The 22,627-nt window shown below is 35.8% G+C and overlaps 1 protein-coding gene and 1 non-coding gene across 4 annotated transcripts in view; one reads left to right on the plus strand and one right to left on the minus strand.

The window, feature by feature from the left end:
- Nucleotides 1-22,627, plus strand: part of EPC2 (enhancer of polycomb homolog 2) — a 113,694-nt gene that overhangs the window by 23,424 nt on the left and 67,643 nt on the right. For 2 of the 3 annotated variants that reach the window (XM_059166808.1, XM_059166809.1), the window contains exon 2: nucleotides 21,904-22,063. In XM_059166808.1, coding sequence (XP_059022791.1) covers nucleotides 21,904-22,063 — 160 coding nt within the window. Of the gene's footprint in view, nucleotides 1-21,903; nucleotides 22,064-22,627 lie in introns of those variants that run through there. The other variant, XM_059166811.1, reaches the window with a different exon arrangement.
- On the minus strand, nucleotides 2,440-2,546 carry LOC131828306 (U6 spliceosomal RNA). Its single transcript, XR_009352331.1, has one exon. It is a non-coding gene; the product is annotated as a U6 spliceosomal RNA (small nuclear RNA).

Genomic DNA, 22,627 nt, shown 5'->3' on the forward strand with positions numbered 1-22,627 from the left:
GTATGATGCGATTTTTGTTTTGGATAAATCCCCTTTATCAAATTGAAGAAATTCCCTTCTATAGTTTTAGTTTATTTTTAGTTTTCTGAGGATTTTTAGAAAGGGTGTTGGATTTTGTAAGTGATTTTTCTGGTATAGAAATGATCATGGCATTTAAAAAAATTAATGCAACGAATTATATCGATTTTGAAACCAAGGTTGCATTCCTGGGATAAACCCCATTTGGTTATGTTTTATTCTTTTAATGTGTTGTTGAATTCTCTTTGCTAAATTTTTATTTAGGAAGATTATATCTGTTCACAAGGAATATTTTTGTAGTTTTCTTCTCCTATAATGTCTTTTTCTGGTTTTAATATCAGGTTAATACTGGCTTCATAGAATGAGCTGGGAAGTATTCCTTCCACTTCAGTATTATGGAAAAATTTGTTTAGAGTTTGTATTATTTCCTCCTCACATATTTTGTAGAATTCACTAATAAAGCCATCTGTTCCTGGAATTTTCTTTGTTTGAAGGGTTTTTTACTATAGTTCAGTTACTGTATTAGGGTCATTCAGGTTACGTATTTCTTGCTGAGTGAACTTTGGTGAAATTTGTTTCTTTCAAGGAATTTGTCCTTTTCACTTAAATGACAGGTTTACTGATAAGTTTGTAATACTTGAAGGTGATGTCTCCTCTCTTGTGCCTGACATTGGTCATTTTTGTCTTCCCACTTTTTTCCTCATCAGTCTGGCTAGAAACTTATCAGTTCTATTGATTTTGTTAAAGAATTAATGTTTGGTTTCACTGATATTTTTTGTTGATTTGTTGATTTTGTTTCAGTTTCATTGATTTTTACTTTGATCTTGATCATTTCCTTTCTTCTGCTTACTTGGATTTAAATTGCTCTTTTGCTAGTTTCTGAGGGTGGAAGCTAAGGTCATTGATTTGAGACCTTTATTTTAATAGAGGTATTGAGTGCAATACATTTCATCATAAGTGCTGTTTTAGCAGTATTTTTTGACTTTTTGTTTAAATTTTTATTCTCTTTAAGATACTTTCTAGTTTCTATTTGATTTTTTCTTTGACCCTGGGGTTATTTAGAAATGCGTTATTTAGTTTCCAAGTATTCAGTGGTTTCACAGGGATCTTTCTGTTATGAATTTCTTTTTCTTTTTATCCCCCCTATTCTAAATTTCTAACTTCATTATTGTGGTCTGAGAACATTTGGTTTGAATTCTTCTTTTTTTTTTTTTTTTTTTAATTTACTTGACAGAGATCACAAGTAGGCAGAGAGGCATGCAGAGGGGCAGGCAGAGAGAAGGGGAAGCGGGCTCCTGCTGAGCAGAGAGCCCGATGCAGGGCTTGATCCCAGGACCCTGGGATCATGACCTGAGCTGAAGGCAGAGGCTTTAACCCACTGAGCCACCCAGGTGTCCCTTGGTTTGAATTCTTAATATGCTTTTCAGAATATGTTCTTTCTTTGTAAATGATTCCTGTGAACATGGAAAGAAGGTATATGCTACCTTTGTTGGGTGGAGCATTTTGTAAAAGTCAGGTTAAGTTACCTGGTAGTGTTACTGTATGCAGTGTCTCTTGATTTTCTGTCTAGTTGTGTGTGTGGTTTTTTTTAAAGACTTACTTATTTATTAACATATAATGTATTATTTACTTCATGGGTACAGATCTGTGAATCATCAGTTCACAGCACTCACCATAGCACATACCCTCCCCATTGTCCATAACCCAGCCACCCTATCCGTATGCCTCACAGCAGCCCTCAGTTTGTTTCCTGAGATTAAGAGTCTCTTATGGTTTGTCTCCCTCATTGAGAATATGGTATTAAAACCTCTGTAATTGTGGGATTGTCTCTTTATCCTTGAAGTTACACTGATTTTTGTTTCATGTATCTTGGAAGTTTTGTTATTGGGTACATAAATGAGTAGGGTTAAGTCCTTTTGACCGATTGATCTGTTTAAGCATAATGAAATAAACTACTTTTTGTCATTTCCTTCAGATTTTCTACATAGATGATCATAATATCTGTAAAGACAGTTTTATTTCTTCTTTCCCTATCTGTATGCCTTTTATTTCCTTTTCTTATTTCACTAGCCAGAACTTTTCAGTATTGTGTTGAAACAAAGTGATGAGGGGACATTCTTGCTTTGTAACTTAGTGGGAAAGCTTCAGGTTTCCCACCATTAACTATGATGTTAGCTATAGAAGTTTTGTAGACAGTCTTTGTCAAATTGAGGAAGTTCCCCTCAGTTCCTAGTTCACTGAGATTTAATATGATGTTTGATCCGGTTAGGTTTCATCCTGTTATTTTACCATTTCCCCTTCCTCCCTACTTCTTTCCCTCCTGTCTTTTTTAGTAGGTTCTATGCCCAGTGTGCAGCTTTAACTACAATCCCTGGATCAAGAGTTGCATGCTGTCTCGACTGAGGAAGCCAGGTCCCCCTAAAAAATATCGAAAACTTCATGGGTTTGTGTGTCATCCTTGTGCAGGCGCCATGCTACTCATCTCTGTATTATTCCAATTTTAGTATGTGTGCTGCTGCAGCAAGCACTATTTTCTGTTTCTTGTTTGTTTTCTTTCTCTCCTACTCTGCCTTCTTTTGGATTATTTTTTTATGATTCCACTTTATTTGTTTTTGTCTTACTTGCTATAACTTTTTTTTTTCTTGTTGCTTTACTTTAAGTGATTGATATATGGGAAATGGTCATCAGAGAGGTCTGACTTATTTCCCAGAGGACACTTGATAACGCCTGGAAACATTTTTGATTTTCATGCTGTCGGGGTGGGGGTGTTACCATCATCCCATGGGTAGAAGTCAGGGATGCTACTAAGCATCTTCCAGTACACAAGACCTCCCACAAAAAGGCTTGCCTTGCCCAGAATGTCAGTAGTTCCAAGGTTGAGAAATTCTATTTAGGGGTTTAGTGTACAGATCATTCTTGACTTAAAATGAGGTTATATCCCCCTAAACTCATTGCAAGTTGAATATAAGTCAAAGTGTATTTAATGCACCTAACCTACTGAACATCATGGCTTATCCTAACCTACTTTAAGTGTCCTCAGAACACTTATATTACCTAAAATTAGGCAGAGTCATCTAGCAGAAAGTCTTTTATAATAAAGTTTTGAATATTTCATGTAATTTATTGAATACTGTACTGAAAATGAACAACAGAATTGTTGTACAGTTACAGAATAGTTGTAAATGTATGGGTTGTTTACCCTCATGATTGTGTGGTGGACTAGGAGCTGCAACTTACTGCTACTGCTCAGCATCACAAGAGGGCATTGTACCACATATTGCTAACCCAGGAGAGGATAATGATTCAAATTTTGAAGTATGGTTTCTACTGAGTGCATATCATTTTCAAACCATCGTAAAGTGAAAAAAAATTGCAACTTGGATTGTCATAACTCGTGGACTAGCTGTGTATCTTTAGCTTATCACTGTCTGTCTTTAAGTGATACCACTTACCTATAGTTTAAGAACCTTATGTATTTCCATTTCTCTGAACCTTATGCTATTGTTTCCAAACATTTTACACTTGTAGTAAACCCTGTAACACTTTATTTTTATTTAAATAGCCAGTTATTTTTCAAGTACTTTTAAATGATAAGAGAAGGAGGTAGGTATTTGTCTTCATAATTATTATTACTCCTTCCCATCAGTTTATTTCATATCCAGACTTCCATCAGGTATCATTTTCCTTTTTCCCAAAGGATTATTGTTAACATTTTTTGTACTGTGGGTTTGCTGATAACGAATAGTTCAGCTTTTGCAAGTCTAAAAATGTTATTTCCCCATTTTTGTGTGTGGTAAGGCACATAACAAACATCCTTTTAATAATTTATAAATGTAATTTATAGTATTATTAACTGTATGGGCATTTGTATAACAGATCTCTAATGTCACCTTTGTTTTTTGAAATTATTTTTCCTGGATACAGAATTCTAGCTTGACAGTTTTTTCTTCCAGTATTTAAACAATGGTGCTCCAGTCTTCTCAGTTGCACTGTTTTTTTGTCCCCCCCCCCTAAGATTTTATTTATTTATTTGAGAGGGAGAGTGACACAAGGAGGAAGAGGGAGAAGCAGACTCAAGACCAACATGGTGTGCCATTCTGGTTCCCAAGGTCATGATGTGAGCCAAAGGCAGATGCTTAACAGGTTGAGCCACCCAGGCACTCCCACTTGCTGATGAAATTCAATGTCATCCTTTGTTCCTTGGTGTAGCATGTCTTTTTTTTTTCCCCCAGCCTAGTTTGTGGGAACAGGTGCTCTTCTTGGCCCTGACAGGGACTTTTCCTTCTAGTCCTTTGGGATAGTTCTTTCTCCAATGCCTTATAGTTTATTCACAAATCTGTGCTGATGAGTACTATGCTGAATACTGCAGAGAACTCTCTGCAGATCTCCTGGACTCTCTCTACAGTGCCTGCCTTTTTGGTACTCTTGTTTATGAGCCTTAGGTGCCTTTGTCTTCTTAGACTATTGTTTCTGTCTCCAACTCATGAAGTCTTTTGGCTTTGTCTTAGTTCACTTTCCTGCTTCATGGCATAGCTTTTCCAGGGTAGTAAGCTGAGGCAATTGTAGGACTGTTTGTTTTGTTTTACTTCTCTTAATTATCATTGTCCTTCATTGCCTGGTGTCCAGTGTCTGGAAAAGCATTGTTTCACCTCTCATTAGATTTTTTTGTTGTTGTTGCTTTTGGTAGAAGGATGAATTCATTTCCTGTTACTTCACCTTTTCTTCTTTGGAATTTTTTAAAATGAGTTTTCTTATTTATTTGAGAGAGTGTGTACGTGTGCACAATTGAGGGAGTAGCAGAGGGAGAGGGAGAAGTAGGCTCCTCGCTGAGCAGGGAGCTCGATGCAGGGCTCGATCCCAGGACCCTGGGATCAAGACCTGAGCAAAAGGCCAGACACTTAACCCAGCTGAGCCACCTAGGTGCCCCTGCAGTTTTTTGGTAATAAAATTCATGTAATGCAATTCACCATATTAAAGTGTGCAGTGGTTTTTACTATAATCAGTGGTGTACATCATAACTGTCTTGTACCAGGACACTTCCATTATCCTAAAAAGAAATCCTATACCTATTAGTCACATTCCATCTCATGACCCTTTCCACTCCCCAACAACCACTAATACACTTTCTTTCTCTATGGATTTTTTTTTTTTTTTTTAAGATTTTGTTTATTTATTTGACAGAGAGACAGCAAGAGAGGAAACACAAGCAGGGCTGGGAGTGGGAGAAGGAGAATCAGGCTTCCCACTGAGCTGGTAGCCTGACATGGGGTTCAGTCCCAGGACTCTGGGCCCACGACCTGAGCTAAAGGCAGATGCTTAATGACTGAGCCACCCAGGTGCACCTCTTTCTCTGTGGGTTTGCCCATATCTGGACATTTCCTGTTAATGGAGTCATACAACATGTGGCCTTTTGTATCTGATGACTTCCACTTTATATTGTTTGAAAGGTTCATGCATGTTGTAGTACTTTGTTCTTTTTATGGCTAAATAATATTTCACTGTATGTATGTCATCTGTGTTGGAGTGGAAGTCAGCTGCTGCATCCTTTTAACTATTTTCTCACCCATATAGTCCATACTTGGTCTCTCCAGGTGATTTTAATATGCTGCCAGGGCTGAGAATTAGATTTAGAAAGTTAGTACTAGAAGAGAGGCAGGTTTAATTAGGATAGGACAAGGACTTATCTAGAGTCTTTTTTATTTTGTCTTCCTCTCTGTCTCTCTCTCTCTTTTTTTTTTTGGTTATGGAAAGATACCAGATTAGTGATTTTAAAGATTGGCTGGTTGCTTTTTGTAATATGTACTATTCGAGTAAATTGTAGAAAATGTAGAGGGGAAAATAGACACCACTTATAATTTCACTAGTTAATACTTTGGCACATTTCTTACCGGCTTTTTTTTTTTTTAACTCTACATTTATTCATGCTGTCATCTTCACATTCTGTTTGCCTTTCTATATTTGAGATTATCTTCACTAAGTGATTTTGTTTCCTGTTTTTCTACTTAATACGTAAATATTTTCAGATGTCATTATTTTTCAAGAAGTCTTACTTGGCAATGGATTTAAAGCTTAGAAACATCTTACCAGGGTGCCTCGGTGGCTCAGTCATTGGGTGTCTGCCTTCGGCTCAGGTCATGATCCCAGGGTCCTGGGATCGAGCCCTGTGTTGGGGTCCCTGCTTGGGGGGACACCTGCTTCTCCCTCTCCTACTCCCCCTGCTTGTGTTTCCTCTCTCTGTGTCTCTTTCTCTCTCTGTCAAATAAATGAATAAAACCTTTAAAAAATTTTTTTAAATAAAACTTACCTTTAAAAAAAAGACCCTCTTACCAAACTGTTTTCCAGATTATACCAATTTATACTTTAACACATTCACTAGCACTCATTCTTGAAAAGTGTCTGTTATACTCATCACAATTTCACGAGCATTGTAAATATTGTCTTGCCAGCATGTATTGTTTACATTAATGTTTTGTTTCATCTTGTTATTTTTTTCTTCTTTTTTTAAAATTTTAAGTGGGCTTTGTGCCCAGTGTGGGGCTTGAACTCATGACCCGGAGAGCAAGGGTGGTATGTTCTACCAACTAAGGCAGCCAGTTGCCCCTTTTCTTCATTTTAAAAATCATCTCTGTGGAAGTGTAATTTATATACAATATAAATCATTTATTTCGTGTGTGGTTCTGTGTTTTAATAAACAAGTGTACCTGTGTGACCACCATTCCAAACAATAAAAACATTTTCATTCCCCACAAAAATCCCCTTTAACCCTTTTGCAGTCATATCCTCCACCCCTGTTTCAGTCAACTAATGATCTGATTTCAATCACTATGTATTAGTTTTCTCTGTTCTCACATGTCATATAAAGGGAACCATGACAGTTCATAGTCACTTGGGGTCTGGTTATTTCTCAGTACATTTTTTGGGGGGACTTCAAAAATCATTTTTATTACTGAAGTAGCTTTGACACACAGTGTTACATTAGTCTCAGGTGTACAACATAGTGATTCCACAGTCCCATACATTACTCAGTGTGCATCATGGTAAGTGTAGTCACCGAACATTGTTATTACAATATTATCATATTCTTCATACTGTACTTTTCATTTCTTTGACTTATTTTATAACTGGAATCCCCTTCACCTAGTTTGCTCATCCTCCAGCCCCTTCCCCTAAAGTGGAATAAACTTTTTATTTTATTTAAATTCAGTTAATTAATATAGTATATTTCTAGATTCAGAGGTAGAGTTAAGTGATTCATCAGTTGCACACAACACCTAGTGCTCATCACACCTCATGCCCTCCTTAATGCCCATCACCCAGTTACTGCATCCCCCCACCTCACTCCCCTCCAGCAACCCTCAGTTTGTGTCCTACAGTTAAGAGTCTCTTGAGATTTATCTCCCTCTCTGATTTTGTCTCATTCTACTTTCCCCTCTTTTCCCCCATTTCTTCTGTTTTACTTCCCAAATTCCACATATGAGTGAAATCATATAATTGTCTTTCTGACTTAATTCAATTAGCGTAATATCTTCTAGTTCCATCCACATTTTGTTGCAAATGGTAAGTTTTCATTTTTTTGATGGCTAAGTAATATTCCTGTGTGTGTGTATAAATATACACCACATCTTCTCTATCCATTCATCTGTTGATGGACATAAGGGCTCTTTGCATAATTTGGCTATTGTGGACATTTCTGCTATAAACATTGGTTTGCAGGTACCCTTTCGGATCACTATGTGTGTATTTTTTAGTTAAATCCCTTGTAGTGCAGTTGCGGGGGGGGGGCTCTATTTTTAAACATTTCTGATTTTGGAGTGGTTGTACCAGCTTGCATTTCCACAAGCAGTGTAGAGGGTTCCCCTTTCTCCTCAGTATAGTTCTGAGGTATATTATTGTTGTGCATATCATCAGTTTGACCCCTCTTAATTTTTTTTTTTTAACTCTGTAGTATTCCAGTGAATGAACCTTCCACTTTGTCTGTTTACTTGTTGATGGTATATTTGTATGGTTTCCAGTTCTTGGCTATTGTAAGTAAAATAACAGTTAGCATCCATGTGCAGGTTGTCTGTCAACATGCATTTCACTTCTGGGGTACATGTTTAGTAGGATTGCTGGGTCATGTGATACGCATGTATTTCTTTTAAGTGCTTGCCAGAGAGCATGCATGGGGGAGGGGCATAGGAAGAGAGAATCTCAAGCCGACTCCCTGCTGAGCAGGGAACCTAACTTGGGGCTCCATCTTAAGATCCTGAGATCATGACCTGAGCCAAAATCAAGAGTTGGATGCTTAACCAAACTGACTGAGCCACCCAGGTGCCCCATAATAGCCATGTATTTATTTTTTAAGAAACTGCCCAATAGTTTTGCAGAGGGGTGTTATCATTGGACACTCCCACCAGCAGTTGGTGGTGTCAGTTTCTTAATTTAGTCATTTTGTGAGTGTGTAGTCAAAACTTCTGTGGATTCATTTTGCATTTTTCCTCATAAAAAGTTGTTGAGCATCTTTTCAAGTGCTTGTTGGTCATTACTCTTTTTTCTTTTGTGAAGTGTCTTTTTAAATCTTTTATTCATTTTGTTTTTAAAAATTGGGTTGGTTTATTATTATTGCGATATAGGAGTTCTTTATTCTGCATAGAAGGGCCCTCACATAATGTATTGTGACTATTTTTTCAGTCTGGCATGTCTTTTCATTTTCTAAAGTATGTGTTTTGAATAGCATACTTTTTTAATTTTCAGGAAGCCCAGTTTATCATTTCTTTAATTTATAATCTGTGCATTTTGTGTCCTCAGAAATCTTTACCAAACTCAGGGTCACTAAAATTTTTCTCCTATATTTTCTTATGGACTTTTTAAAGTGTAGGCTTTATATTTAGGCCTGTGGTCTGTTTTGAGTTAGTTTTTATGTAAAGTATGAGGTAAGAGCATAGGTTTATTTTTTTCCACACTCTGTTCAGACCATTTGTGGGAAAGACTGTCCTTGCCCTCATTCAATTCTCTCATTAATTGGCTCTTAAAATTCATTATCTTTATGTATGTGGGCCTATTTTAGACTTTTGTGTGGTTGTTTTCTGTTGTTTTACATGATCTTATGCTAGTGACACTGTTGAATAATTTAGCTTTATGATTTATGATTTAATTTGTAATCAGATTGTATATGTACTTCAGATTTACTTTTTCAAGGTTATTTTGGCTATTTTTCTTTTATCTTTCTATATGAATTTTTGAATTAACTTGTCCATTTTTGTTTAAAAAAAAAACGCTTGGGGTTTTGATTGGAATTTATTAGAAATTTAGAAAATTTGGAGGGAAATTTATCCAAGTAAATTTTTTTGGAAAAGTATTGAACCTTCCAATCCATTAAGGTGTTATATTTCCATTTACATTGCTGTGTTAGTTTCACACATGATTTGTTAAGCCTGTCTCTTAAATATTTAATAGTTTTGATGCTGCTATAAATGATACTGCTTTTTATTTTCATTTTTTAGTTGCCAATATATGGAAATACAATTGAGTGTTTAATACTGACTTGTGACTTTGTTAAGTTCACTTAAGTTCTAGGAACTCTGATGAAATTCCCTAGGATTTTTTCCCTACATGAGATATCATGTACAAATTACCATGTACAAATTAATTTTATGTCTTCTTTCTCAGTCTGCAGGCAGCCTGTTTTTGTTTTTCTTCCCTCATTCTACCGACTATAATCTTAAGTGAAAGGTGGGCTAGAAGTGGTAACAGACTTCTTTGGCTTGAATTTCATCTCAGGAGGAAAGTATTCAGTCTTTGACCCTAAGTATATAGTTAGGTATAGGTTTTCTATGGGTGCCTGCTCTTTATCGGCTTGGGGAAATTTCTTTCAGGGAATTTTGTGTTATGAATGGGTGTTGAAGAAAGGGTTTTGATTGTCAAAATTCCTAAATATTTTTTATCCCGTTCTTAAAATTACACTATTTTGAATATTGTGTCTCTTGTTTTAATAAAAACAAACTTTTATCTCTTAGAGTGTGCCATGAACTACTGTATCATCACAGTTCTTTGAAAGATACCTTATTTAAGTTTTACACATGAACTTCAAATCATTATTTTCCAAAGGAACTTAAAATTTCTTTGTTTTCTGTTCTCTTCATTGTGGCTATATGAATATTCATTTCTAGTAAGTGAGGTGTTTATTTATTGTTTCTCCTTGTGTACTATTTTGGTTTCTCCCCACATCCTTGTTGATTTTAATTACTTTTAGAGCATGTTAAACATTAACTTGGTTTTAAAATTCAGAACCATCAAAAGAGATGATGCTCAGAGAATTGTCTCTTTCTTCATTCTGTGCTATTCATAATACCATATTCTTTGTAATAAATGATCATGTTTTTCAAAGTTGCTTGTGTATTTGAGAAGAAGGAGTATTGGGTATAAAGTTTTATATATCGCTATAAGGTCTGCTTTACTAAATTAGGTCCGTGAGTACGTCCTTGCTTGTTCTTTGTCTACTTAACCTTACGCTGAGTGAGAGTGGTGTGTTAAAGTCAGTTAATAGTATTAGTGTGTCTTTATCAGTCCTTCCATATACTGTAGCTTTTGCTTTATAAAAAGGTTGCTGTGTTTTTTGTTAGATATTCTTAAATATGTATAGGATAACCAAAACTTAAAGATACAGACATTCATGAATGATCTGCAGATAGTAAAAGCCTTTATTGTGAATGTTGTTTATTGGGGCATGCTTAATGCTTTTTGACTTGAACTTTACTTGTCTGATAGGATCTGCTCATCTTTTTTACCATCTTCCATTACCTGATAAACTTCACCCATTCCTTTAATTTTCTTTTTATGAACCACATTTGTGTGTGTGTGTCTGTGTTTATTGTACATGGCATATAGCTGAGTCTTGGGTTATATGAGACAGGTTGAAAATTTTTTCATTTTTATAGTTAAGTCCACTGCTATTTATTGATATGATTGAATATATTTAGTCTCAACTCTTTTATAGTATTTATAATTTTTTTTTGCTCTTTTTAAAATAATTTTTTTTGCTCTTTTTAAAAAAGATTTATTTATTTTAGAGAGAGCATGCAAATGGGGTAAGGAGCAGAGGGAAACGGAGAGAATCCTCAAGCAAACTTCTTGCTGAGTGTAGAGCCCAAACAGAGTTCAGTCCCAGGACCACGAGATCATGGCCTGAGCTGAAATTAAGAGTTGGCCGCTTAAACGACTGAGGCATCCAGGTGCCCTGTCTATTTGCTTTTATTTAAAAAGATTGTATTTTGTATTTGAGAAAGTTTGTATTTTTTTCTTCTCCCATTTTTAGATGCTTTATTTTCACTTTGCATGTAGATGTTTGCGTATTAGCCTTTAGACCTTTTCCCATCTTTGGAAGATTTGTATATGTGTATAAGTAAAATTTTACTACAAGTTTACCAATTATCTCTTGGGTGGATGAAGAGTGTCCATGTGTGTACGTAAAATATTTTTGTTTTTTTTTGTTTTGTTTTGTACGTAAAATTTTACTAGAGTTTATACGTTATCGCTTGGTTGGATGAAACCAAGGTGAAGATGGCCTCTACTCTCAATATATAGCCAGTTGTCACTTGTGGCTTTTGAGCGCTTGAAATATGGCTAGTCCAAATTTAGTTGTTCCATTCAGGTAAAAATACACACCAGTTTTTGTAGACTTGTTATGGGAGAAAAAAATGCATAGTATCTCCATAGATTTTTTTTTTTTTTTTTAAAGATTTTATTTATTTATTTGACAGACAGAGATCACAAGCAGGTAGAGAGGCAGGCAGAGAGAGAGAGAGGAGGAAGCAGGCTCCCTGCTGAGCAGAGAGCCCGATGTGGGACTCGATCCCAGGACCCTGAGATCATGACCTGAGCCGAAGGCAGAGGCTTAATCCTCTGAGCCACCCAGGCGCCCTCTCCATAGATTTTTTAATTGATTGTGTGTTGAAATGATAACATTGTAGATAGATATGTACATTGGCTTAAATAAAATGTATTATTAAAACTAATTTCACCTCTTCTTTTTTAAGTGAGGCTGCTAGAAAATTTAAATATATGGCTGACATGTGTGGCTTGCATTATATTTCTGTTGAACAGTGCTATTCTAGTAGATTTGTCAAAAGTCCCTTACAAAATTCCCTGAGTTCCTTCTGGAGCCTTGCTACTTGAAGAACAGCTTAGCTGAATTTAAAATCCTTCATACTTTTCATTCATTGAGGTTTCTCAGAATGTTGCTTCATTAATATTTTGCACTATGTTGTTTTTGAAGTCTGATTTTAGTCTGTTTTTATTTTTTTTTTTTACTTTAATAATATATTAGTTTATAATAATTATTACTGTTATTTTACTATTATTGTTTGGAGTCTTTGAAAATTTTGTCATTATTTTTGAAATAGTTTTATTCAGAAATTTGTCAAAATTGGTTGTTGTTTTGGATTACTTTTGCCAAGTACTTAATAAGCTTTTTGTTAATTGTTGTAGTAAAGAACTAAAAACCTAAAATTTGCCACCTGAAGTTTTTAAATTTGCAATACAATAGTGTTAACTATATGCAGTGTTACCAGATATGTAGCACTTTTTCATCTTGGAAAATTGCATCTATACCCATTGAGCAAACAGCTTCTTTTTTCCTCTTCTCCTAGTCCCTAGCAACCACCATTATACTTATGATTTTTAAGAATTTGACCACTTTAGTTATGCCTGGTTGGCTCAGTTGGTAGAACAGGTGACTCTTGATCTCAGCGTTCTGAGTTTAAGCCCCACGTTGGGTGTAGAGATTACTTACAAGCAAAATCTTGGGGGAAAAAAAAAGAAAGAAAGAATTTGACTACTTTATGTAACATATAAGTGAAATCATACAGGATTTGTCTTTTTGTGACCAGGACTAACTTATTTCACTTAGCATAATGTTCTCAGGGTTCATCCATGTGATAGCATGTATCAGAATTGCCTTCCTTTTAAGGTTAATACTCAATTATATGTATATACCACATTTTGTTTAGCCCTTCATCTGTCAGTAAACATTTGGATTCCTTCCACCACAGGCTATTATGAATAACACTGCAATGAACATGGATATGCAAATACCTCTTCTAAATCCTGTTTTCAGTTCTTTTGGATATACACATAAAAGTGGGATTGCCAGATCCTGTGGTATTTCTGTTACTGTTACAGTCCGTGAACATTTTTGGAAGTATACAGTATAGTATTTTAAACTATAGCCACCATGCTGTACATTACATCCCCACAACTTCTTAAAATTATAACCGGAAGTTTGTACCTTTTGACTATTTTCACCCATTCCCCCCTCCTCCCTCTTGTAGTATTTGTCTGATCCTGCTATCAGGGTAGTACTGGTCTCGTTAAATGAATTTGGAAGTTTTTCCTTCTCAGTTATTTGGTAAGAGCTTGACATACACAGAACACTCCACACAATAACAGCAGAATACCTATTTTTCTCAATTATACAACAGAACATTCTCCAGGATAGATCACATTAGGCCACAAAACAACTTCTATCAAATTTAAGAAGTATGAAATCATACCAAGTATATTTCCCAACCACAATGGAATAAAACTAGAAATAACAGCAAAGGAAAACTGAAAGTCACAAATATGTGGAAACTGAACAACACACTTCTGAACAAATCAGTGGATCAAGAAAGAAGTCACAGAGGAATTTGGAAAATACTGAGACAAATGAAAACAGTTTTTTTTTTTTTTAAACTGATGAACTCATTTGTGTAGAAAAGTTCAAATTGTTTATATCTCTTGTTTTATGTTATTAATGTCATAAATTCAGTCTTTCTACATTTTGTGTCCTTAACATTATTTTATTTAACACTTTTTTTTTTAAGATTTTATTTGAGAAAGAGTGAGAGAGAGAGAGAGCATGAAAGGGGGGAGGGTCAGAGAGAGAAGCAGACTCCCCACTGAGTAGGGAGCCTGATGCGGGACTCCATCCTGGGACTCCAGGATCATGACCTAAGTCAAAGGCAGCCAGCGTCTCAGCCAGCGTCTCAGCCAGCGTCTCAGCCCCCAGGCACCCTTAATTCTTACTCTTATGCTTTTATCGTTTAAGTTCTATACCAGAATCAAAAATGACTTATGCACCACCATTATAGTATTCAAAATTCTGTATTTGTCTATATATATACCTTTACCAGAGTTTTATGTTTTTGAATGTTTTTGTGTTGTTAAGTGTCTTTTTGTTTCAACTTGAAATGACTCCCTTTAGCAATTCTTATAGACAGGGCTAGTAGATATAAATTCCCTCATTTTTTGTTTATATGGATAGGTCCTTGTTTGTCCTTTGTCATTTTTGAACGACAGTTTTTCCAGATGTAATATCTTGATTGGCAGTTTTTTCTTCCAGTGCTTTGACTATGAGCCCATTCCTTTCTGGCATGTAATATTTCTGATGAGAAATTGTTGATAATTTTATGGGTATTCCTTTGTACATGATGATTTGCTTTTCCCTTGCTTTCAAGATTCTGCCTTTGTCTTTGACTTTTGGTGGTTTGATTACAATGTGTCTTAGTGTGGACTTTGAGTTCATCTTTGCTGATGTTATTTGAGCATTTTTTATTTGGATTTCTTTCCTCTGATTTGATTTTCAGCCATTGTTTTTTCAAACAAGTTCTCTGTTCCTTTCTCTTTTCTCCTTTTGGGGCTTCCATAATGTTTATATTGGTCTGTCAGCAGTGTCATATAAATCTCTTAGGCTTTCTTCATTTCTTTACCCCTTTTTGTTCCTCTGACTAAATAATTTCAAATGATTTCTTTTTGAGTTCACTAATTATTTCCTCTGCTTAATGAAGTATGCTGTTGAATCCCTCTAGTGGGTTTTTCAATTTGGTTACTGTAATCTTCAGCTCCAGAATTTGTTTGGTTCTTTTTGATATTTCTTATGTCTTCATTGCTAGTCTCATTTTGTTCATGCATCAGTTCCCCTGGTTTCATATAACTGCCTATTTGTGGGGGTTTTTGTAGCATGTTGAGCTTTATTAAGATAATTATTTTAAACTTTGTTGTCAAATAATCCACACATCTCCATTTTTTTAGGGTCTTTTTGGTAGGTTTATTTTGTTTCTTTGAGTGTATTTCCTATTTCTTGGTGCACCTTGTTATTTTTTTACTGTAATTTGTGCATTTTTTTAAATTTTTCTTTTTAAGATTTTATTTATTTTAAGAGAGAGGAAAGTGAGAGGAAGTGAGCATGAGCGATGGAGAAAAGCAGAGGGAGAAAAGCAGGCTCCCTCCTGAGCAGGGAACCCAGTGGGAGGAGATCCCAGGACATCGGAATCATGACCTGAGCCAAAAGGAGACACTTAATCAACTGAGCCATCAAGCCTGTGCATTTTGTTTTTTTATTTAAAATTTTTTTTAAGTGGCACCTGGGTGGCTCAGTGGGTTAAAGCCTCTGCCTTCAGCTCAGATCATGTTCCCAGGGTCCTGGGATCCAGCCTTGAATCAGGCTCTCTGCTGAACAGGGAGCCTGCTTCCTCCTCTCTTCCTGCCTCTCTGCCTAGTTGTGATCTCTGTCTGTCAAATAAATAAATAAAATCTTTAAAAAAAATTTTTTAAGTTTGTTTACCTTTTTTCTTTTTCCTTTTCCTTTTCCTTTCTTTCTTTTCTTTTTCTTTTTTTTTTTTTTTTTTAAGTAATCTCTGTATCCAGGATGAGATTCGAACCTACGACTCCCAAGATCAAGAGTCACTCTTCCAACTGAGCCAGTTAGGTGCCCCTAATTTATGCATTTTTCAAAAACAGTCAGCTCTCCCAGTCTTTTACAAATTGGCTTCATACTGGGAAGACCTTTTCCAGTCAGCCCAGGCAAAGAATCTGGAAGCCCCTCAAACCTTTTCAGGAGATGCATCTTCTTTGGGCATGTGCACATAATTTCCTGGTTACAGAGTATTGCTAGTTTTTCAGGAGTTTGTTACCTTTTGCTCCCTCTGGTGTCTCTGTGCAGTACTATAATTTCTTTGGTGCATCAGCAGTACTCTGAGTGCTCTCTTGTTCTCTGCAGTTCCCAGGAATCCAAAGAATGCTGGCTCTTTCAGTCCATGTTCTTGAGTTAGCTGAGACAGAAATTAGTCCCTTGGGCAGTTTCCCAAAAAGCCGGAATGTTGGATGTGCATTCTACTTTTCTCTTTTCTTCTCAAGAGAGAATCTATGAGCAGAGTGTCTTCTCCTGACTGTACCAAGCATTGTCAGATTGTGCCTGTGGTGGTGAGGGCTCTTGTATGTCATCCTGTTCCCCTGTGAGCTTTTTTTGACATGTAGATTCCGATCTGTTTTACAGACATTTCAGGGGATTGTTATTTTGAATATTCTTTTGCATTGTTTTTCTTCTTCATAGACTCCAATTATATCAGTGTCATTCCTTCTTTGTTTTACATCTTACTGTTTTACTTTATCTCCTTCTTTTGGTCATTTGACAACCTTTATGTAACACTTTCTTGTTAGAGTGCATTTTGCACTTGGCTACTAGTAACTTCAGTCTTCATCTCTGAGATAATTTTTTTTTCTTTTTTTCCCTGAGTTAGTCAGCTGTTTTCATTTTTTTCATTTCTTTCATCCTCCTCTGATCTTAGCTTTTGAGTTTGATTCAAAGATATTTTTCATATCTATAAATGCTTCTTTGGGGCATATTTAATTAAGTTTGTTCGGTGCATTTTTCTTGAAGTGTTTTTTCTGTTCCTCTCTCCAGAGTGGAGAGAATATATCATTACAGGTTGGATCTTTTTAAAAATTTTAATAATAACAGTAGACTTTTAGGTTTTCTTTACTCCCACAGGTTAAGGGTGGTTCACAGTATTACTTATTCCATGGTGCCCTCTTCTGTCTGTGTAGAATGATCTACTTTGAGGAACAGACAAAGAAGTGCTTGTCTCATTTTAGCTGTTTCTAACTAGTGTTTCAAAATCCCCATTATCTTGTTTTCTGTAGGACAGATGGGTTCAGTTTTTATCTTTTCCCTCTGCAGGGATTCAAAACCATCTTTTGATTTTGATCTCCCAGATTTTTGCTACACTCTGTTTAGGGCTAATGGCTCATCTCTCATTCTTTTTGTTATTGTGGCTTTCTAAGTTACTTGGTCCTTTATTGGTAAATTTACTATTGTAATTGGTGAAGTATGCCTATATATGCCTATATAAATATAGGTATTTAGCCTGCTGTTTTTAATTGGGGATTTTGCATGTGAATTTTTAAAATACCAGTGAAGAATCTTTGATCCCCCCCCCCCCCTTTATGCAGCCTCACTGAATTAATGGATTCTGATACCCAAAGTTGGGGCATGAGGTTAGCAAGATGAAAAAGAGACATATAAACAAGGATTCAGGTTTCAACACTGCTGATTTCTACCAATGTGGCCATAGTGCCTTAATTTACACCTTCCCCCAGTCCCCCCCAAAATTCTGCCCTACATTTTTTTATGTTTTTGTTTTTTAAAGATTTATTTATTTATTTGACAGACAGAGATCACAAGTAGGCAGAGAGGCAGGCAGAGAGAGGGGAGGAAGCAGGCTTCCTGCTGAGCAGAGAGCCCAATGTGGGGCTCGATCCCAGGACCCTGGGATCATGACCTGAGCCAAAGGCAGAGGCTTTAACCCACTGAGCCACCCAGGCGTCCCTACCCTACATTTTATAGGATAGTGATTGGTACCTATTATATATGACTACAAGTGATGAGTTATTTAGTTCCTTTTAGTATGCTTTTAACAGTTTATCATATACTACTAGGAAAAACAGAAGGCACAGAGAATGTAATTATCTAGGAAAACACAAAAATGTTTAGGTATAATACAGTAAGGTTCAAAAGGATATTTCAGAAGTTTAAGTCATAAGAAGTGACTTCATGTATATTGGTGGTGAGTCCCTTCATTTAAGATTCAAAAGTTATACCACTTTTTAAACTCAGGAAAGTAATACAGATTTATTACAGAATATTTGGAAAATATGAGAGAGCAGATGCACAGAAGAATATAAGGCCCACCTAAAAAGTATTTTGTAGTGTATTCTGTTCTGTATTCTTTTAGTCTATTTTTTTTACACACATACTCATTAATATTTGTACATGTTATTTATATTATAGCATGTTATAATACACATTATATTTATGCAAGTTATATTAGTACATCTAAACTGGCACTCACCCACCTGTCTCTTACCTCAAAAAAGTATCCTAACATCTTTTCAGGTTAGTAAAGGTCTGCATTATGTTGGTTTTTACTACTACCTAAGAGTTCCGTTTTATGTATATAACATAATTTTATATAACTAATTCCTGTTCCCATTTAGACTTTATGCCATTTAGTCTTTTTTTGTTGTTATAAACAATGCCTGATAAGCATTTTATTTAATCGTATGTTGCCTTTGTTGAATTTCCTAAGTGGAGTTGGTAGGTCAAAAGAATACCTGTTTTTTAAAAATTATTTTTATTACCATATAATGCTTTTTTTTTTTTTGCACCAGGGGTACAGGTCTGTGAATCATCAGGCTTACACATTTCACAGCACTCACCATAGCACATACCCTCCCCATGTCCATAACCCAACCACCCTGTCCCTACTCCCCCACCTCCTCCCCTAGTTTGTTTTGTGATATTAAGAGTCTAAAAGAATACCTTCTTAATGGAAAAGAAAGCAAGTATCATTTTTAATAACCAAGTAACCTTACCAGCATACAATGCAGCATGTAACAAGGAATCACCATCATTCCTGCCACTCTTTGCCCCAATAAAGACAAGTGAAAACTCTGGTACCTGCTTCCATATTTGCATGTTTGTTCCTGGCTGTGGTTATTGTATAAAGCTCAGGCCTCTAGAAGCTGTATCATTGTTGGTTTTTTCTGAGTTTTTAGGTTGAGAGACTGTCTGATAATATGGGAAAGGAAGTGATAGCTGAGGATTTATTTTTAGAGTTAAATTTGGTCTGTAAATTAAAATGGGGGAGTGTGTCATGATCTGTCTCCTTAATTTCTGGCTACAGCTCTGTCATCTGCCAGCTGTGTTAACAAGAAGAGAGTCATCTATGATCTATTTTTAAATTTCCTCACATGTAAAATTAAAATAATATTAAATCTTCATCTATTAAAGATGTATTTCAGTAATTGGTTAATACCTAAAAATGTTTTGTACTTAGGAGAAAGTCCATTATACAGCAAAAGAATCTCTTCACATCAAAAATGTACTACCAGTTAGCTCAGTTTCCTCTTGCCACCCATGTTTCTAGATTGTTAGCATTACAAGAACATGGTTTTTTATTTATTTTTATTTTATTTTTTAAAGATTTTTTTTTTTTTAATTTGAGAGAGAGAGCACAAGTGGAAGGAGGGGGCAGAGGAAGAAGGAAGACAGGCTCCCTGCTGAGCAGGGAGTCTGATGTGGGGCTGGGTCCCAGGACCCCAGGTTTATAACCTGGGCTGAAAGCAGATGCTTAACTGACTGAGCTATAAAGGGGCCCCCGGGTTTCTTTTTTTGTTTGTTTTTAACAGCCCATTCTAGTAAAGATGGAATAGTAAAAAAAAACTCAAATCAGAGTCCTGAAATTTGACCTTCTCATGTATATATACCATAACTTAGAGCAAATCATTTGTTTCTTGAGTCTCATGTATGATGTAATGTAATACCTATACTTGTCCCCAAATTTTGAGGAGTTAATAAGTTTGCGGTTGTGGTTGTACTTTAAGAATTGTAAAACAATATGGGGCACCTGGGTGGCTCAGTGGGTTAAGCCGCTGCCTTCGGCTCAGGTCATGATCTCAGAGTCCTGGGATCGAGTCCCGCATCGGGCTCTCTGCTCAGGGGGGAGCCTGCTTCCCTCTCTCTCTCTCTCTGCCTGCCTCTCTGCCTACTTGTGATCTCTGTCAAATAAATAAATAAAATTTAAAAAAAAATAATGATTAAAAAAAAAGAATTGTAAAACAATATAAAAATACAAGGTGGCTTTTCATATTGCTTCACTTTATTTGACAATGAGTAGTGAAATGTCAGCAAGGTAATAGGAAAGTATAAGCTTAAATAATGCTAGAAATTACTCTTTCAGAGCCTGGCTTTCCTAATTTCTTGATGCTGTTGTGGGTGTGTTTAATCCTCTCACAATTTTTTAGTTAACTCAAAAGTTTTTTACTGAAGACTCTTACTAATGATAGTAATATTTATATGAGGAAGTGTATTTAGTGCTCCAACTTGGGGTCCTGTCCTATGAAGAAAAACATTTCTTCTGGTATTGAAAATAGAAAAACTCAAATATAAGCTAGCACCCACCCACCTGTCTTTTATCTCAGTTGCTTGCTTTTTTTGAATGTCTCTGAGCTTGTGTCTGTTTTGGACATTTTGTTTTCTCTGCCTGGATTCTTTTTTTCTTTTTTGGTCTTTGCCTTACTAAATAAATCTATCAATCCTGAAAGTTTTAAAGATTTTTTTTATTTATTTGAGAGAAAGCAAAAGTGATCATAGAAGGAGAGGGGTCACAGAAGGAAAGGGAGAAGCAGACTTGCTGCTGAACAGAGAGCCTGATGTGGGGCTAGGTCCCAGTACCCTGAGATCAGGACGCTCTACCCGCTGAGCTACCCAGGTGCCCTGATGCTGAAAGTTTTAGTTTAGATTTTACTTTTTTTTTGGGTATCTTTCTCTATCCTCCTTAGACTGTGGTTTGACTAATTGAGAAGAGACAAGTCTGTCAAGCCTAAACCTGAGTGTATACTTAGGTATCTCTCTTCTACTAGCTAAGTTCCTTAATAGCAGAGTCTGTCATTTACTCTTATTATCTGGTGTCTACTGGATGTTCTGAAATGTATTGAAAGAATGATCTGATAAATTCTTAGCCAGTACTCTTCTAGATAAAGAAACCACAGAAGGCCTCTCTCTGATAAGATGAGACTTGAAGGAATTTCAAAAGCAATCCTTTTGGATGTTTAAGAACCTGGAGGAAAGGCACTGTGGCTACAATAAAGGACGGGTAGGGAGAGGTAGAAGATAAGGTCAGAGAGAAATAAGGCTTATATTAGTCCGTGATAATTTTAATCTTTAATCTGAGTATGAAGGGGATCTATTGTGGAGTGATGTGACCTAATTTGCCTTCTACAAAGGAAAACTACTTTGTTGAGCATGGTCCCTTGTGGGCCAAGGGAGAAAGTAGGTATTAAGTGGTGAAGAGAATGGAAAGTTACTAGAATCAGGATGTATTTTATAGGAACTTTTGTTTAACCTTAGTTCAAAAATATTTCTTGCTGGGGCGCCTGGGTGGCTCAGTTGTTAAGCTTATCTCCCTTGGGCTCAAGTCATGATCTCCAGGTCCTGGGATCAAGCCCCACATCAGGCTCCCTGCTCAGCAGGAAGCCTGCTTCTCCCTCCCTTTCCTACTGTCTGACCTGTGTTCCTTCTCTCACTGTGTCTCTCTCTGTCAAATAAATAAGTGAAATCTTTAAAAAACATATATATATATTTCTTGCTGTGATAGTAATATGTCTGTTGAAAGTAATTTTTTTCTTTTTTTGAGTTATTCATATTTTGTACTTTTGAAGTTTCAGGTGTGTACTTGCAGAAGATAATGAAAACCTGTGACATTGTCATTTGCATATTTTCCCATATGCTGGTATTGGTGACAAACACCTCTGTTAATTTATCAAACAAGGAATCAATTTTCTTTTAATTGAGATGTTAATTTTAGTTTGTGAATATGTGTATAATCTTTAAAGAAAATACTGCTTAATAAAATTACAAACATCTAAGGTGATACTAGGATGAGCACAAGTGTTATCAATGGCAAAGAAACTGTTTATAATTAATTCTTAAGTCACCTTGAAGTTATTAAGCAAAAAAATTTTAAGTAGAATTATGCATTGAATTAACATTATTAAAACGACTTATGTTGCCTACTTTACATTTTCCAGGAACATCACTTACAGCGAGCTATTTCAGCACAGCAAGTGTTTAGAGAAAAAAAAGAGAGCATGGTCATTCCAGTTCCTGAGGCAGAGAGCAACGTCAACTATTACAATCGCTTGTACAAAGGAGAGTTTAAACAGCCAAAACAGTTCATTCATATTCAGCGTAAGTTTGTTGATTCATTGTTTTCTGTTTGTAATTTAAATTTATCAGCCAGTGAAAATTCTTTTATGCCCAAAGAGATTTTAGTTTTTCAGTGTGTATACATTAATTCATAGAAGTGTAAAACATTAAGGATAAAATCTCTCTGTGCTTACATCTGAACTTGGAAATCATTTTGAGTGTTAGTTGCATTTGGAACATTTGATATTTAGTACAGAATTCTGTGTAGCTCTTACACCTTATTACTTTACATCTATAAGTTGGATTAGTATACTCAGATTTATTATAAAGGCCTAGTGGCTATAATGCTGATTAGGGGCATTTCCTCAGAAAGTTTTTAGAATTAAATTATACCCCTCCTCTGCCTTCATCTGATTTTTGTAAAATTCTATTCTGCCTCCTTGATACTCTCTTATTTTTCTCCCCATTGTTATATTTAATCACAAACTCTTGCTTTAAAACTATTTCACTAAATTTTATTATTTATTTACTACTCCTCCATCGCCTTTCCTTACCCTCTTCTATTGTTATCTTCTCCACAAAGTCTACTGGCACCACAGTGGCCTT

This window comes from Mustela lutreola, chromosome 3, assembly GCF_030435805.1.
Source record: "Mustela lutreola isolate mMusLut2 chromosome 3, mMusLut2.pri, whole genome shotgun sequence".
In the NCBI taxonomy this organism is placed as follows: Eukaryota; Metazoa; Chordata; class Mammalia; order Carnivora; family Mustelidae; genus Mustela; species Mustela lutreola.